The sequence below is a fragment of the Haliotis rufescens genome, unplaced genomic scaffold, assembly GCF_023055435.1.
Source record: "Haliotis rufescens isolate VD_foot unplaced genomic scaffold, xgHalRufe1.0.p SCAF_9, whole genome shotgun sequence".
Taxonomy (NCBI): domain Eukaryota; kingdom Metazoa; phylum Mollusca; class Gastropoda; order Lepetellida; family Haliotidae; genus Haliotis; species Haliotis rufescens.
The window spans coordinates 35,010,473-35,030,075 of record NW_025964383.1 but is presented as its reverse complement, the minus strand read 5'-3'; the positions used below and the strand labels follow the sequence as shown (position 1 = coordinate 35,030,075).

The window sequence follows — 19,603 nt, the reverse complement described above, 5'->3', positions numbered from 1 at the left end:
AACTGATATTAACACATTAGTGAAAAAAAAATGACACGTGAGAATAGTTTTATGCAAGTGTTAAATGACTTTAAATAGCACTTCTGTCGAGCTACACTAATCAGCGACGAAGGGATTGCGATCACTTGACAGTAAAGCTGATCTGACGGTGGTTTGATACACTTGACTGGGTTCCATCTGTGTGTAAACAGGAGTTGACTTAACAGCTGGTCCTTTGGCCCGAGGCCAGCAGAAATAGCAAATGGTCTGTTATTGCTTGAAGCCAGTGGTTTACTTGGTCAGTGAAAATATTGTCGAGTCGCTGACTAGCAAAACCTGTTTTCGAAAGAGGCGACTATACTTGTCGTAAGAGGCGACTATACTTGTCGTAAGAGGCGACTATGCTTGTCGTAAGAGGCGACTATACTTGTCGTAAGAGGCGACTATACTTGTCGTAAGAGGCGACAATGCTTGTCGTAAGAGGCGACTATGCTTGTCGTAAGAGGCGAATATACTTGTCGTAAGAGGCGACTATACTTGTCGTAAGAGGCGACTATACTTGTCGTAAGAGGCGACTATACTTGTCGTAAGAGGCGACAATACTTGTCGTAAGAGGCGACTATAATTGTCGTAAGAGGCGAATATACTTGTCGTAAGAGGCGACTATACTTGTCGTAAGAGGCGAATATACTTGTCGTAAGAGGCGACTAACGGGGTCGGGTTATCAGGCACGCTGACTTGGTTGATGCATGTCGTCGTATCCCAGTTACGCAGATCGATGCTCATGATATCAGTCACTGGATTATCTGGTCCAGATTCGATTATTTAGACCGCCGACATATAGCTGGAATATTGCTGAGTATGGCGTAAAACAACAAACAAAACAATGTTCTCTAATGAGTCCCCTCTCTCACAATACGCGTAAATAAATATCACGTTTTGCGTGGATTTGACGTACAACCCACTGTCAAGACGTACGCCAGCAATGGTTTACTTGAGCCAGCTGTGCGCACGTTACGTGGAGATCTCGCATTGGAGGAGAGCCTTCGCTGTGCTAAAGGTGAGGTGAGGTCAGGTGAAATTGGGTTTAACGTCCCGTCCCGTCCTGCGTGCTAGTCCGGACTGATGCCGATTTATAGTGCTAACTCACTGAGATACCATGCCGATGATTAACATGAATACCCCACTCAGACACAGTATACTGACTCCGAGCCGACCACTCCTTGTGTTAGCCCCCTAATGCCGAGCGCCAGATAGGGTAACAAAAAATACCATCTTTTAACGTCTTTTGGTATGACGCGTCCGGGGATCGAACCCCGGACCTTCCGCTCTCCGTTAAACCACCTCACCTACACAAAGGGCAATTCAAGAGTAGTCAAACGTTCAAACGTATATTTTTCATTGTCATGTTTCTAAACCACAATAGGCTTTATAATTCACGTTTCTACTAACAAACGTTGCATTCAAGAATATTCAGGAACTTTTAAGCGACATCATATGTGTACGTTTCGATATTTCTACTCCACACCTATCACGAATTTATGCTCCGGGTGTTTCAAAGGTTTCCCTAATCGCCCACAGACGTATATTGTATGCCTGGCCGAATGCCGACAATTGGCCTCAGGAGTATTCACCGGAGCATGGTCGACATACAGAAACCCTAGGCTGACTCTACACCCTGTCTCAATGGGGTACACCGGTCTGTGTGTGCGTACATACCGCTTCTCGTGTACAGGTTCCTTGTGAAAGGTATTGTATTCACGTCGACCTGTGAATGTCACTGTACACATGTCGACCTGTGAATGTTACTGTACTCATGTCGACCTGTGAATGTTGCTGTACACATGTCGACCTGTGAATGTTGCTGTTCATGACGACCTGTGAATGTTGCTGAACACATGTCGACCTGTGACTCTTGCTGTACACATGTCGACCTGTGAATGTTGCTGTACACATGTCGACCTGTGAATGTTACTGTACACGTGTCGACCTGTGAATGTTGCTGTACACATGTCGACCTGTAAATGTTGCTGTTCATGTCGACCTGTGAATGTTGCTGTACACATGTCGACCTGTGAATGTTGCTGTACACATGTCGACCTGTAAACGTTACTGTACACATGTCGACCTGTGAATGTTGCTGTACACATGTCGACCTGTGATTGTTGCTGTACACATGTCGACCTGTGAATGTTGCTGTACACATGTCGACCTGTGAATGTTGCTGTACTCATGTCGACCTGTGAATGTTGCTGTTCATGTCGACCTGTGAATGTTACTGTACACGTGTCGACCTGTGAATGTTGCTGTACACATGTCGACCTGTGAATGTTACTGTACACGTGTCGACCTGTGATTGTTGCTGTACACATGTCGACCTGTGAATGTTGCTGTACTCATGTCGACCTGTGAATGTTGCTGTTCATGTCGACCTGTGAATGTTACTGTACACGTGTCGACCTGTGAATGTTGCTGTACACATGTCGACCTGTGAATGTTACTGTACACGTGTCGACCTGTGATTGTTGCTGTACACATGTCGACCTGTGAATGTTGCTGTACATGTCGACCTGTGAATGTTGCTGTTCATGTCGACCTGTGAATGTTGCTGTTCACAAGGGCTTGAAGTTTCCAATACATCAGTCTGTGAATTAGGCAGCAGGATATTTAGTTAATAGGTAAGCTAAGGAAAATAGTATGCGTAAAACAGGTTAGATTAAAATTCACATGAATGAACATCGATCCCAATGTTTTTTTCAAGTTAATGTATCTGTAAATAAATCTACCCTTCGGGAAAGAACCCAGGTACCCTGGATATCTTTGGATCCATTTCAATCGGGAATACTTCGCTCTGAATTAGGTAAATTTCGTAGGTCGTTAATCCGGAGTTTTGATGGAAAGCTAAACGTTCTTGTAAAACCTAACTTTGTGGTGTTTAATTCTGATGGTGTCATACTACCAGTTCTGTACCAATATTGTGTGTAGGTCCAATTTGCCTAGACGTGTATTCTTATACGACAGTACACTAACTATGGTTGTTGGACATACATTGAACAGTGAATGATTACATACTGTTTAAGTCCACGGTCAGCTATACCTAGGTCAGATCACAGAGGCTTGGAAATAATCAAACATGAACCACTCAAACAAGGGGGTGATAGCACGAGCAAACGATCAACGTCGTATGACGTCAGACCTGACCCTCATTTCAATTACCTCTTACGACTGCATGACTACATGCTGTTTGACGCCACACGATATTTGATCTATAGCCCTACGGCCTAAAATTATCGAATCTGGTCCAGACAAACCGATGTTATGAGCAACGTTTACCGCCAACGGGATCAGATGACAACCAATCCACTAAGTTGCATGGTTTGACCCCCTGATTAATTTACTCGCCTCTTTTGACAAGCATGGGTTTCTGGGGACAAATTCTAACCATGTCTTACTAACGGGTCTTGCGGTAGAGCGTCCGTCAGGAGAGCGTAAGGTCCTGGGTTTGATCCCCGGCCGCGTCATACCAAAAGACGTTAAAAGATGGTACTTGTTGTTACCCTGTCTGGCGCTCGGCATTAAGGGGCTAAAACAAGGACTGGTCGGCTCGGAGTCAGTATACTGTGTCTGAGTGAGGTATTCATGTTTAACTGCGGCATGGTATCTCAGTGAGCTAGCACTATAAATCGGCATCAGTCCGGACTAGTACAAGCAGCCACACACACACACGCACGCACGCACGCACGCACGCACACACACACACACACACACACACACACACACACACACACACACACACACACACTGTGTGACGGCATGGGTTGCCAAGACATCTTTTATTTAGAATATATCTTAATGGTTTTACAAAAACCTAGGATATGAGGCAAATATACCTCGTATTATGAACATATTTATGGAAAACGTAGAGTTTCAGATCTGTGGGAGCACAGTGGTGCCACAATTCACAGTGATGAGTTGCGTCCTTTGGACATGCCAGAAACCAATGGTTGTGAGTTCGAATCCCGGTTCGCCTCGATTATGTGTGTCAGCATCATACCCGTGCTCGTGGGTTTCACTAAAACAGTAAACGTCTGGGACGTGAAACCTACACGTGACGCTGCACATGTTACATTCACTTAGCTATTGCCCACATCATCTGTATATCAAAATAATACCGTACATAAAGCAAAAATAAACCTCGTTAATCCAAACGGCGTTGTTCACATTAAAAGCTTCCGGAATACAAAAGTTTTGACGACTAATTTTGCGTATAATGTCCATTGAAATTTATAGACAATATTCGCGGGGTGGCGCGGTTTCCGGGCTCACGGGGGGGCTCACTGTTAAGTGCAGAAAGTGCTAACCTGTATTTATATATAGCCCAGTTGGTAAAGCGTTCGCAGCAGATCCGGGCTCGAACCTCACAGGGTTACAGTGTCTTTGTCTAACCTAATTTACCTTTCTCATCATCACGCCTGTTGCTCATGCACGAGACATACGTCAAGTGAGATCCCCTTATACTTTAATCTATAATCCACTAAATCCATAAGGCAAAACCTCTTCGATCACCGCGAGATAACGCCAGGGGTAATGTTGTCGTATGTTAAAGGGGCCTATGCTAAGCACGAGTTCTTGCTTATTGTTTAGGCTTAGTCTAAAGCACATGTCCCTTTAAGTAGAACTACACTGACCAAGACTCGGATTAGATTTCTCTACATGGTAGTGGTCAAAACATTATAACTGTTCACAGGTATTATAATTATGATGCAAATAGGGACCGAAATATATATTCACCTGAAGAAAGTAAAGCACAAATGCTGCATTTTTATATATTCCCATCTTCGCGAAAAATAGGTCCCCGGCAATTAATGCTTGTTGTAAGAGGCGACTAACGGGATCGAGTGGTCAGGCTTGCTGACTTGGTTGATGCAAGTCATCGTATCCCAGTTGGGTAGATCGATGCTCATGATGTTAATTAGCATCTGATGTGAAGAATGGTCCGACTATTGACCAGACGCGACAGTTTACATAGACCGTCATACAGACTGAATATTGCTGAGTGCGAGACTCAACAACAAACAAACAAACAAACAAACAATCAATCAAACAACAAATCGTGGAATATCTACGTAAGTCGTTGACCCTATTTTTATCAATGTCTAAAATACCATCGTTGCATCATGAACAGTTGGTGCAACAAAACTGTATGTTCCTTAAGATGAAGTACTGGGTCCACTTGCACAAATCGATCTTAGTGCTAAGATGATGGTAACTCCCATAATTTAACATAGGCTTACGATAGTCTTAGCGCTAAGATCGCTTTGTGCAAGTGGGCCCTGGTCCTGTCATATGATGCCGAGAAAAAGAGGAAGCAGCTGGGAAATATTCAGATAACTATTGCCATGGTTACATAATCCATTTCTGTTTCTGTATTTCAAGAATATTTTTTTTTTAAATTATGAGTATGTCACTAAGTTAAAAAAACCAAATGTGTTTCGATAGAAAAAAATAACGGATACTATCTTAAATAATAGTTACTGAATATAAGCGGTGCTTCATTATTTCGCAAGAGTACCAACACATATATGTATTATAAGCAGTGAGCAGTATTTGATACCAATAACACATGTTCTAATACAAAAAAAGGAATGTAATATATATTTCCGATATATATAATTTATCTATCTTAACAGGTGTTGTAAAACAAATATAGATGACAGTGAGATTATCGGTGCGATGAAACTAATTAATTCTCTGGTATGCAGAACCTGTTAATTACGCACACGTTTTAATACAACTAGCTAGGCTGAGTGGGTCAGAGCTTTAGGTGGGCGTGAATATGTATGATATGTATTCCAGTTCATATATAATTAAGGATATTAGGACATCATAATTGCGACTGTATTCTATACTAATAACAGTGAAAACCGTGCCTGTGTATTTCACACTGACAAAATGTGTGTCGTCATGTTTCTATATGTACAGAAAAGAATTACTTGCGTATGCCTGTTCACGCCCCCCTCGTTCTAAGATCGCGGGGCTGTGTATTGAATTAAATTACAGCCAGCCAGGGGTGAGTTTCGCGTTGGAGAGAATTAAAAACCATTGAGGTGCCATGTGCATCCAAAATACAACAATCAGCCTGGTATTCATTCACGGATGTCATTTTATCAGTTTGTGTAATCAATTTCTTATGGTGTTTACAATGACTTTAAACTATCTCACCTTTTCACAGATAAGAGCTTGTGCTGTCATTCACGTCTCAAGGAACAGTTTTCATTGCTTTCGTCCAATACTACGTAAAATCCAGTGGATATTTCCACAACAAGTTAACGCTGGTAATATCACTCGAGCACAAGTCCAATATTACCCGCTTCAAGTGTTTAGCTGTCAGACCGAGCGGTGGTGCATTCGAGTCACGTGACGTACCGGCTAATCTCGTGTCACCATGGTGTCAAGAATTGTTTACAAATGGCGGCATGGGGATATCTCGGCGAGCGGTCAAGCTGTTTTACACACATGTCGTTTTAAAAGCCACTCGATCAGTTTTTATAAAATGTTTGGCTTGGATTGGACCCTTCAACCGCTGTTGAATCGATTCGTACATTAGTAAAGCAAATAAAAAGACGCACCTGTCGGTGTGTGGACGTTCTGTGGGGGGTGGAAAGCATATGATTGTCGGTGAGGGTTATCGTGTTGCCTGAGAGATTGTATCTTGGGGCCAGAGAGGACTATGTAAAGACAATATACAATGTCGGCCATTGGCACGCGGCGATAATTGGCAGCTAACAATACACAGTTGGCAGTAATTACCGTTATTCGGGAGCAATTCGCTTTAGGAATCCAAGAAATGCAATATGTTAATAGGTTGGTGTTGTCGGTGTAAGTGTAATTGTAACATTTAAATAACATAAGATAAGTTATAAATGTGTTTGGAGTGTTTCAGAATGAATGATATCAGCACTACATGCTGACGGTAAACCCTCACAAGAGACTGAGCTGGGCTGTCCATAATGTGTTTGCTCTAAATTGTAAATCGATCTGTGAGAGATTCTCATGAAGTTCAGGACATCGAAACAATAGGTTTTACCTACTAAGCAATTATATCGTGAAATTATGATTTTACGTTGCAGGAGTGAGTATGGTTTTACGCCGCTTTTAGCAATGTTCCAGCAATATCACGGCGGGGAACACTAGAAATTGGCTTCACACATTGTACCCATGTCGGGAATCGAACCCGGGTCTTCGGCATGATTAGCGAACGCTTTACCCACTAGGCTACCAAACCGCCCCCCCCCTATAAATAAATTACCAATCCCTAAATAATGTTCAAATTAATAACTGCGTCATTGTTTTAATGTGGCGACACCCCCCCCTGTGATCAATTATCAGTCCTTATAAAACATGAATTATACAAAATTGATCTTACTGAACAAGATTTTATGGAGACAATTTGTCACGTGACAATTCAATGCCTAAATGTTAGGATATTTGCGCACTTGTGTCATGATGTTTTTCAGATACTGAGTCTGGACGGTATCATCATCGGATACATACGTTTGCCTGACATCACCATGATTTCTTGAACATGCATTGTGTAATCACGTGGTTTCTACATCTTACAACTGTATAAGCACTGCATGTGCTTGGAACATATTTACCGTATAAACATTTCATGTGCTTGGAACATATTTACCGTATAAACATTGCATGTGCTTGGAACATATTTACCGTATAAACATTTCATGTGCTTGGAACATATTTACTGTATAAACATTGCATGTGCTTGGAACATATTTACTGTATAAACATTGCATGTGCTTGGAACATATTTACCGTATAAACATTTCATGTGCTTGGAACATATTTACCGTATAAACATTGCATGTGCTTGGAACATATTTACTGTATAAACATTGCATGTGCTTGGAACATATTAACCGTATAAACATTGCATGCGCTTGGAACATATTTACCGTATAAACATTGCATGTGCTTGGAACAGATTTACCGTATAAACATTGCATGTGCTTGGAACATATTTACCGTATAAACATTGCATGTGCTTGGAACAGATTTACCGTATAAACATTGCATGTGCTTGGAACATATTTACCGTATAAACATTGCATGTGCTTGGAACATATTTACTGTATAGACATTGCACATGTGCTTGGAACATATTTACTGTATAAACATTGCATGTGCTTGGAACATATTTACCGTATAAACATTGCGCATGTGCTTGGAACATATTTACCGTTAGGGACGTTCAACTTCACAAACGTAATGCATTTAACAGGGTCAAGTTCAGCATTAGCCTAACGCTTAGTCTCTGAAAATAATCATTTTGATAGAAATAAACAACTCCATTTAAATTGAAAAGGAGCACCATATGAGATGGGAGATTGAGAATCTTTGGAAAATCTAGAAGTGTTTAATTTTTTCAAAGCTCAATACTCCTTGTGTTATATAATTTGTATACTGTAACGCGAGATCAATTTACGATTTGACCATTTATGTGCATAAAATGTAACATACAGTATGTGAGATCTGTGAGATAACACAGCATCTGTTATTCTGTATATGGCTATAACACCATGTTCATTTAGTAGTACAAGTGGGGGCACGGGTGGCCCAGTCGTCTAAGGCGCCGCCATTCGCTGTGCAGAGTTGCGTCCCGTGGGCACGCCAGAAACCTGTGATTGTGGGTTCGAATCCCGGTTCGCCCCGATTATGTTTCTAGGTTTGTCAGCACCATACCCGTGCTTGTGGGTTTCACCGAAGTGGTAAACGTCTGAGACCTGCATCACTTCTGGCTTTCCTCCCACATTAGAGCTGACACGCCGCGATATAACTGGAATACTGTTAAAAGCGGCGTTAAACCCAACTCACTCACTGTATTCGATGTATGTACTGAGTATCACATTTCATAACGCAACATGCAGAAATGGTTGAATAATGGACAAAAAGGACATTTCCAATATGGCTGCTGCTGCGGCCATGTTTATAGTCAGATCGGGATCCCGTGAGCTGTTCCCAACCTTACACAGGTTCAGTTTGAGGTTCCAAATGATATGCCCCTTCGTGAAGATCCGGGTTAGAATTGATCATCAGCAACCCCTGCTTGCCGTAAGAGGCAACTAACGGGATCGGGTGATCAGGCTCGCTGACGTAGTTGATATATGTCATCGTTTCCCAATTGCATTGATTTATGCTCATGATGTCAATCACTGAATTGTCTGGCCCATATCATTTACAGAGCGTTGTCATATAACTGAGATATTGCTGAGTGTGGCGTTAAACAAGAAACGAACACACAAACAAGCATATGCGAAAAGGTTACAGACGGACAGACGGACGGCAGCGGACGACGATCCACTCCAAAAGCTCATGTTAAGGAAACATACATGTCTGTTCATGCTCGATAAGTTTGGTGGACATACGAGACACATTCTCCTCAAGAATTATTTTTTGAGAAATGATCTGTTCCATTTTCTGACGAAACATTGGCCTTATCACCTCGGCAACTTTAGTGCTTATTGCTGTGAGAACTTCCGTGTTTTTCAAAGCTTTTACCAGTTCAGAAGTAAGAGAATCAGAGGTGGGGCTATTAACAGGTACATCTAAACTTTCGGTACTCATCCTGGTAGAGGTGTTAGAAATATCCAAAATTGAGATGTTAGGACACTGACGTTTCAAGTCAAAGTCTATTTCCGAGTCGGGTGATGTGAACACTTCGTCTCTGTTACGTTATGTAGTGAGAGGCGTAGTTTAGATAGATGTCTCCATGCGCTGTGCGCTAATGTCAAATACTGTGAAAATCATTCGTACTCACTCTGTGAAGTTGTGATAATTCCGTGATATGTCCATGAAATCCAAATGAATTATATGCACATCGCAAGACACAAGAGACAATGAGTTAGCATCTCACACGCACGTTGATGGCGTGGACCACGACTTTCACGGATCACTTACATTCAGTCAATCCAACACCCATCGTCCAAACTACAAATCATCATCCTCCGCTTTTCATATATTATGTACTGGAGACCATTTGGGATTTATAGGTTGAAGATTTAGTTGTGAAAGTTAATTCCTACATCATGAAGCGCAGCTATGCGGAGTCAGCTCTCCGTAACACGTGAATTTTTCTCTATTACAGAAATCGTTCCGCTTCATTAGTCTTTTGAAAGTAGTCCCTCCGATACAGTTTCTTGTTATGTTAGTGAGGTGGTTGGGCGTTGATTTTCTCAGATGTGGAAGTTGAGGTGAATCAAAGCAAGATGTAGATACACAAACGAACATCAGTAACATACTTGATGCCACGCACGTATGGTCCAGGGCCAGCGATGTGCCTTGCGTGCTACACATGCTTGCCCTGTTTTTGAAATCGTATTGTGATATGTTCTGTACAAGAAAACATTGACAGTCCATACTATCTGCACAAGAACACATTGACGGTCCATAGTATCTGTACTGGAAACATCGACGGTAAATATTATCTGTACTGGAAAACATTGACGGTCTATATTATCTGTACCAGAAAACATTGACAGTCCATACTATCTGTACAAGAACACATTGACGGTCCGTAGTATCTGTCGAAGAAAACATTGATGGTCTATATTATCTGTACTGGAAAACATTGACGGTTCATACTATCTGTAAAAGAAAACATTGACGGTTCATAGTATCTGTCGAAGAAAACATAGACGGTCTATTCTATCTGTGCTGGAAAACATTGACGGTCCATAGTATTTGTACTAGAACACATTGACGGTCCATAGTATCTGTACTGGAAAATATTGACAGTCCATATTATCTGTACTGGAAAACATGACGGTCTATATTATCTGTACTGGAAAACATGACGGTCTATATTATCTGTACTGGAAAACATGACGGTCTATATTATGTGTACTGGAAAACATGACGGTCTATATTATCTGTACTGGAAAACATTGACGGTCTATAGTATCTGTACTGGAAACTATTGATGGTCCATATTATCTGTACTGGAAAACATGACGGTCTATATTATCTGTACTGGAAAACATGACGGTCTATATTATCTGTACTGGAAAACATGACGGTCTATATTATCTGTACTGGAAAACATTGACGGTCTATAGTATCTGTACTGGAAAACATTGACGGTCTATAGTATCTGTACTGGAAAACATTGACGGTCCATAGTATCTGTACTGGAAAACTTTGACTGTCCATATTATCTGTACTGGAAAACTTTGACTGTCCATATTAACAAAATCCCACAGATTCAGACAATGTAATTTTCACAATCACACACTTTGTTTTTTTATGCTTTTATAAACAACTACTATGATAATGCTCTCGTCATAAAAAACTGTACGTTGTGATTTACTGTGGATTTCGAGATGATTGTGACATGAAAGTTTGTAATGTACCGAAGTGATGCTATACGACGGATACGAATAATACAGATACAATAACCCTGTATTAGCACGTTTGAGAGGCACGTCACGTTTACCAACTGATTGCGTCCGGCTTTCGACGTATACGATATGCACTGAGTGGGCTTACCAGAGCTGCTTCTACCGAGTCCCTTCAATGCTTGATTGTAACACAAAAGGTAAGCACCAGGACCCACTTGCACAAAGCAATCTTAGCGCTAAGACTATCTTAAGCCTATGTTAAAGAATGGGAGTTACAATCATCTTAGCGCTAAGATCGCTTTGTGCAAGTGAGCCCAGTTTCTTTTTGTTGGATATTACAGATTTGTAAATGGTAATAAAAGCTAACAGAATTCGTTCTAGCACACGAAAACGCCTGGGGATAAGCGACAACTATTAGGAAGATACGAGTGGATCCTCGTCTCTGCCTCGTTCAGTCATGGGCGCCATGGGGACTTGAACGTCATCCAAACGCATTATCATCAAATCTAAACTTAACGAACCATAGAATTAGACCTCGACTCATTGAAAGCAGTTCACTGATGTAAGCTCACACTTTAAGACACGGTACAGGTGTAGCAGGGCGTGGTGTCACACCAAACAGTTGACATCTTCACCGCCTGCTGACGAGGTCTTAACTTTATTGGTCTTGTTAACTTTTTCAATTACATAGATCGATAATTTATTCGTACAAAACTGTTGGGCAACAGGCAAGTAGTATACAGCATTTAGGAAGCGGTTTTATACAACATAAACTTACTTCTAACTGACATCGCATGATACATATATATTGACAAATTGCGTATAACATCAAGTTTAACTGAAGATATTAGAGTGACAAATTTGTGGATACTTGGATTCACAAAAAGCTGTCTTTTTAAGTGTATACTTCTTAGATTATCACATGTGTGGAATATTAACAGGAAGTGATATCCATCTTCAATAATTCTAGATTACACTGATTACAAAATCTTAATTGTCTACATATATATATCACTATCTCTAGTGATCTTTTCGCGATTCCGAGCCTTGCGCATTACCATTGTCACCACCTGGTTGAGTGGCTTCCTTCCATCAACGTGAAAGGATTACCCACAACCAATTTCGTCTAATAATAAACTGTTACCTTTGGTATCCCTTGCAATACTCATTATGGTCATTGGGCAGATGTTAACATCACAAACCCTAACGAGATTCTGTGTACATGGTCACACCCGGTGATTGTAAAGATCTCAAATTCTATCAAAGTCAGACAACATGGCTGTTCATATTCATTACCAATCTTCTCTTAGAATTAGTTATACACATTAGAATCCCACACAAAACTTTCTCTTATCAATTCTTACAAAATACAAAACAGAAAGTGAGGAGTGGGGAAATGGGACATATCCCTACGTGAAAAAATAAGACATTAGTATTGGTGACATCTCTATCATAATTGTACTATCTAAAGCATAAATTTGGCGTACGAAAAGCGTAATATTTGCAATCACCTGGAATGACTCGCGTTGGCAAAACTGAAAACGAATATGTCCGCAATCCACAAACAATGACTTCATAAATGGCGAACATTTACCAACCCGCGACAATCGTGTCAACTCGGTGTTCCCGCAATAAACTCGCATCTAAATTCACCACTGTTCTACTGTCGGCTAGCTACAATGGCTAGACGGGACCCTAGTGGAATGAGCCATGCCATAAAAGTCCAGCAACCGAACACTAATTTAGACGGTCCGACCTTGTGTTTATGGTCTGGTGAACACAGGTCAATGGCTCCTCATTAACTAAGGATTCACATCTCACTGTTTTGTTTTATCTCACTATTCATTTGATAGATTCATTTGTCAAATTCAACTGAAACCTGGTCCCGTGTTACATGCATGGCACACGCATGTGCAACGAGTGACCCACGCGTGCACAACGGGTTGAACACGCGCTGCACACCCGTTGCACAACGCGTGTTCAACGGGTGCTCAACCCGTGTTCAACCCGTTGTGCACCCGTGTCACATGCGTGTGACACGCGTTCTCAACGCGCGTTAGGGGAATGAACTTCTAGGCAGTACTGTATGCCAGACTAGTAGGTGACAGGTGTTTTATTCTGTACAATTTTAATTTTTAAAAACCAAACCAATTCTTTAGGAATGATAGCGGGATCAATCTTCAATAGTAGACCTTGGTTTACCTACCCCTACGCAATCACAATGGGCTTCATTTACCCTTGACGTTTAGGATGCTATAATCAATCATAAAATAAATGCGTCACAAAGTATATAGACGCCAGTGGCTCGTCTACGGAAGTTTACACTTTCTCGTAATCGCAAACAACACAAAGGCCCTCTCATTTTTCACTTTTGAATACTGACTGACCCGTGAAGACCCGGGTTAGAATATCTTTAGCAACCCATGCTTGCCGTAAAAGGCGACTAACGGGATCGGGTGGTCAGGCTCGCGGACTTGGTATACGCATGTCATCGTATCCTAATTGCTTAGATCGATCCTCATGATGTCAGTTACTGGTTTGTCTGGTCCAGACTCGATTATTTGCATATGTTTCGTGATATCCGTCGTCGAGACAGCCATACATTTCCGTATATATGAAGTGTGAACATTTTTCGGTATAGTTGAAATGTTTAAATCTAGTTATCTCAGTGAACATAATGGGGATGTAATCTCTCTGGATAATGCCTTGACATTATGAGTTTCATGTAGCTAACCCATACCGCCATTGCTACACCAATGTAATCAGGTGTGTCAAAAAGTGGGATCATGGCGCATACAATGCAGATTAGGACTATGTCTTGGACATAAAAGGAAGAGTTGTTTCGTCATTGCAATTCATGGTTCCTTTTCAAGTTATTCCTCCCATAATCCCTGTCTAGCTGCCCCTTTGTGTATCTAATCCCCCGTTTAAGACGTGTGAAAGTGTACTACCCCGACCTATACAGACCGAGGTTGGTTTTGAGATGGTGACGCACGATTTAACGCGAGCATGTCTTTATAGATAACGTAAGGGCGGTGGGGTAGCCTTGTGGTTAAAGCGTCCCTTCGTCACGCCGAAGACCTGGCTTATAATCCCGACATGGGTACAATGGGTGAAAACAAATTCTGATGGAAGAGTGGCTGACACAAGACTAACTGGGGGAAGAGTGGCTGACACAAGACTACCTGGGGAAGTGTGGCTGACACAAGACTAACTGGGGGAAGAGTGGCTGACACAAGACTACCTGGGGAAGAGTGGCTGACACAAGACTACCTGGGGAAGAGTGGCTGACACAAGACTACCTGGGGAAGAGTGGCTGACACAGGACTACCTGGGGGAAGAGTGGCTGACACAAGACTACCTGGGGGAAGAGTGGCTGACACAAGACTACCTGGGGGAAGAGTGGCTGACACAAGACTAACTGGGGGAAGAGTGGCTGACACAAGACTACCTGGGGGAAGAGTGGCTGACACAAGACTAACTGGGGGAAGAGTGGCTGACACAGGACTAACTGGGGGAAGAGTGGCTGACACAAGACTACCTGGGGGAAGAGTGGCTGACACAAGACTAACTGGGGAAGAGTAGCTGACACAAGACTAACTGGGGAAGAGTGGCTGACACAAGACTAACTGGGGGAAGAGTGGCTGACACAAGACTAACTGGGGGAAGAGTGGCTGACACAAGACTACCTGGGGGAAGAGTGGCTGACACAAGACTACCTGGGGAAGAGTGGCTGACACAAGACTAACTGGGGAAGAGTGGCTGACACAAGACTAACTGGGGAAGAGTGGCTGACACAAGACTAACTGGGGGAAGAGTGGCTGACACAAGACTACCTGGGGGAAGAGTGGCTGACACAAGACTACCTGGGGAAGAGTGGCTGACACAAGACTAACTGGGGAAGAGTGGCTGACACAAGACTAACTGGGGAAGAGTGGCTGACACAAGACTACCTGGGGAAGAGTGGCTGACACAAGACTACCTGGGGAAGAGTAGCTGACACAAGACTACCTGGGGAAGAGTAGCTGACACAAGACTAGATGGGGAAGAGTGGCTGACACAAGACTAACTGGGGAAGAGTGGCTGACAAGACTACCTGGGGAAGAGTGGCTGACACAAGACTACCTGGGGGAAGAGTGGCTGACACAAGACTAACTGGGGAAGAGTGGCTGACACAAGACTAACTGGGGAAGAGTAGCTGACACAAGACTACCTGGGGGAAGAGTGGCTGACACAAGACTACCTGGGGAAGAGTGGCTGACACAAGACTACCTGGGGGAAGAGTGGCCGACACAAGGCTACCTGGGGAAGAGTGGCTGACACAAGACTACCTGGGGAAGAGTGGCTGACACAAGACTACCTGGGGAAGAGTGGCTGACACAAGACTACCTGGGGGAAGAGTGGCTGACACAAGACTAACTGGGGAAGAGTGGCTGACACAAGACTAACTGGGGAAGAGTAGCTGACACAAGACTACCTGGGGGAAGAGTGGCTGACACAAGACTAACTGGGGAAGAGCGGCTGACACAAGACTACCTGGGGAAGAGTGGCTGACACAAGACTACCTGGGGAAGAGTGGCTGACACAAGACTACCTGGGGAAGAGTGGCTGACACAAGACTACCTGGGGAAGAGTGGCTGACACAAGACTACCTGGGGAAGAGTGGCTGACACAAGACTACCTGGGGGAAGAGTGGCCGACACAAGACTAACTGGGGAAGAGAGGCTGACACAAGACTAACTGGGGAAGAGTAGCTGACACAAGACTACCTGGGGGAAGAGTGGCTGACACAAGACTAACTGGGGAAGAGTGGCTGACACAAGGCTACCTGGGGGAGAGTGGCTGACACAAGACTACCTGGGGAAGAGTGGCTGACACAAGACTACCTGGGGAAGAGTGGCTGACACAAGACTAACTGGAAGAAGAGTGGCTGACACAAGACTACCTGGGGAAGAGTGGCTAACACAAGACTACCTGGGGAAGAGTGGCTGACACAAGACTTACTGGGGAAGAGTGGCTGACACAAGACTAACTGGGGAAGAGTAGCTCACACAAGACTAACTGGGGAAGAGTAGCTGACACAAGACTAACTGGGGAAGAGTAGCTCACACAAGACTAACTGGGGGAAGAGTAGCTGACACAAGACTACCTGGGGAAGAGTGGCTGACACAAGACTACCTGGGGGAAGAGTGGCTGACACAAGACTAACTGGGGAAGAGTGGCTGACACAAGACTAACTGGGGAAGAGTAGCTGACACAAGACTACCTGGGGGAAGAGTGGCTGACACAAGACTACCTGGGGGAAGAGTGGCTGACTCAAGACTAACTGGGGAAGAGTGGCTGACACAAGACTAACTGGGGAAGAGTGGCTGACTCAAGACTACCTGGGGGAAGAGTGGCTGACACAAGACTAACTGGGGAAGAGTGGCTGACACAAGACTAACTGGAAGAAGAGTGGCTGACACAAGACTAACTGGGGGAAGAGTGGTTGACACAAGACTGACTGGAAGAAGAGTGGCTGACACAAGACTACCTGGGGGAAGAGCGGCTGACACAAGACTACCTGGGGGAAGAGTGGCTGACACAAGACTACCTGGGGGAAGAGTGGCTGACACAAGACTAACTGGGGGAAGAGTGGCTGACACAAGACTACCTGGGGGAAGAGTGGCTGACACAAGACTAACTGGGGGAAGAGTGGCTGACACAGGACTAACTGGGGGAAGAGTGGCTGACACAAGACTACCTGGGGGAAGAGTGGCTGACACAAGACTACCTGGGGAAGGGAAGCTGACACAAGACTAACTGGGGAAGAGTGGCTGACGCAAGACAAACTGGTTGAAGACCTGTGATGGTAGACGGACAGGTGTATATGATGTTAGGCGACTTTTAGCAATTTACCCCCAATAGCACGACTTGTGTACCGATAAAAGGGTTCAGGGCACACACTCGATGGCTAACTGGCGCAACAACAACATGTGGAAGAATGAACCATCATGTGGCGTGTGAAAAAAATAAGCTAAAACACTAGTGACTGACAACGGACAGTGTGACCAACATGTGACATGTGACCAACAGCCGGAATGATCGGAACCCCGGGGAGACCTTTTAGGAAATGATTGAACCGTTCATAAAATATAGATAGGAACATTAAATGCTGCAAGTGAGTGAGTATGGTTTTACGCCGCAATTTTCCAGCAATATCACGGCGGGGAATACCAGAAATGAGCTTCAAACATTGTACCAATTTGGGGAATCGAACCCGGGTCTTCGACGTGACAAGCGAACGCTTTAACCACTGGGCTACCTCAAATACTACAATATCATAATGCATGTACAATAAAGTACGGTTATAACGAACTCAAAGGGACTACTAATTTTAGTTCGTTATAACCGTAGTTCGTTATAAGCATATATACAGCATAACTGCAGCAAATAGTCGGGACCAAAAAAGTAAATTCGTTATATCCGTCAGTTCGTTATAAGCGTGTTCGTTATAAGCGTAGTTTACTGTTTTCCAATTCAATGTTGTACCTTGTCATGTCCCCGACCAGCAGTGAGTGGTTCGGCTTATGTCCCCGTAGGCATATTATCGGCCGCACATGTGTGAGATAATCAATATATCGATCACTGGTTGATCGAAACGCACAGGCGAAGGAGTGTAAAGGGCACAGGGAAATGACGGCGAAACGGGATCTCAGAGGCCGCAATGCTAATCCAAGTTATCCACGGTAGTGAAACAGATATGAGTGAAGGGATCTAACCGAGGCATTACGGAGACGTTGCGATAATGTTGATTGGCGAAATTAATCCTGTGGGTTAAAAGGGTTCGGTATACGTCAATATTATCGTCAGTGATCTTGACAGGGACATCCATCTCTCAACATCGAGACTTGTGATATAACACTCAATTATCAAATTAGCTGAAATTATTGTTTGCGTTTCCAAGGCAACACGTCAGGCGTATGAAGAACTAAGAGTTGATTTCCGGTGCTGTTCCAGATCATAATTTGGCTTGAAATAGCAAGAGCAGAAATGATACATTATTTTTGTTTCCAATGGCAGTTGGACATCGTTCAAATATAGGTTGGACTCAATCCCTTAACATAACACATAAACGGTTCAATATTTTTCCTATTTTAGCAAGCGACTTCTGAACTGGTGCCTTTTTGCGATTTTCTGAAAGGTATTTCATCTAAAGGCAGGGATTATGTACAGCGCCAAACATTAAAACCTTTCAATATATCCCTAAGAAACGCAAGGTCGAACATTGTACACCTTCACATTGTGAGAGGACCGCCTCCGTGGTCTAGTGGTAGAGCGTCCGCCCGGAGAGCGGAAGGTCCGGGGTTCGATCCCCGGCCGTGTCATACCAGAAGACGTTAAAAGATGGTACTTGTTGTTACCCTGTCTGGCGCTCGGCATTAAGGGGCTTAAACAAGGACTGGTCAGCTCGGAGTCAGTATACTGTGTCTGAGTGGGGTATTCATGTTAAACTGCGACATGGTATTTCAGTGTGCTAGCATTATAAATCGGCATCAGTCCGGACACACACGCACACGCACACGCACACGCACACGCACACGCACGTCGCTATATAAGTGCAATAATCTTGGACGCGACGTTAAACCCCATTTCTCCTCACCTCACATTGTGAGAAGTGGGCTTACATTTAAATGTGAAGAGGTTTTATTTCAGGAGGATGGCTCTCGAATCTGTCTGTATTGCTTAAGGAGAGTGTACACAAATATTAGGATATACTGCTTTTTGCAAAACATCATACTACTATATACTGTTTGTGTACAAACTAATTCTCTTCAAATTCACTATCCACCTATTTATACGGCCCCTCATATAAAGGTCGAGTGTTAGAAATATTCTGAAGAGTACACTGAAGTATAAAAAAATCGATTTTCTTTACTATACTGTATTCCTAAACATTTTACTTTCTACATCATATTAATTAAAGTTATCCCTAGATGTGGCTAGATTTTGTTGATCTGCATCAGAATTATCCACTAATCCATTCTGTTGTGCAAATGTGAAGTGCCGGGGTAGAATAGGTCTTCAGCAACCAATGCTTGCCATAAAAGGCGTCTATGCTTGTCGTAAGAGGCGACTAACGGGATCGGGTGGTCAGGATCGCTGACTTGGTTGACGCATGTCATCGTATCCCAGTTACGTGGATCGATGCTCATGATGTCCATCTCTGG

The 19,603-nt window shown here is 43.3% G+C and overlaps 2 protein-coding genes across 4 annotated transcripts in view; both read right to left on the bottom strand.

Annotated features, from left to right (window-relative positions):
* The window catches only part of LOC124147806 (malignant fibrous histiocytoma-amplified sequence 1 homolog), a 33,224-nt gene extending 26,828 nt beyond the window's left edge, over positions 1-6,396 (bottom strand). For all 3 annotated transcript variants that reach the window (XM_046518588.2, XM_046518589.2, XM_046518590.2), the window contains exon 1: positions 6,202-6,396. The gene's annotated coding sequence lies outside the window, so the exon portion shown is untranslated. The remainder of the gene's footprint in view (positions 1-6,201) is intronic.
* An 8,266-nt stretch (positions 6,397-14,662) lies between these two features.
* Positions 14,663-17,932, bottom strand: LOC125377356 (SH3 domain-containing protein C23A1.17-like). Its single transcript, XM_048390403.1, has 4 exons — positions 17,902-17,932; positions 16,750-17,166; positions 15,579-15,695; positions 14,663-14,934 (listed from the first exon to the last, which is right to left on the bottom strand). Exons 1-4 carry the CDS (start codon positions 17,930-17,932, stop codon positions 14,663-14,665), a joined length of 837 nt encoding a protein of 278 aa, XP_048246360.1.
* Positions 17,933-19,603: the final 1,671 nt, after the last annotated feature.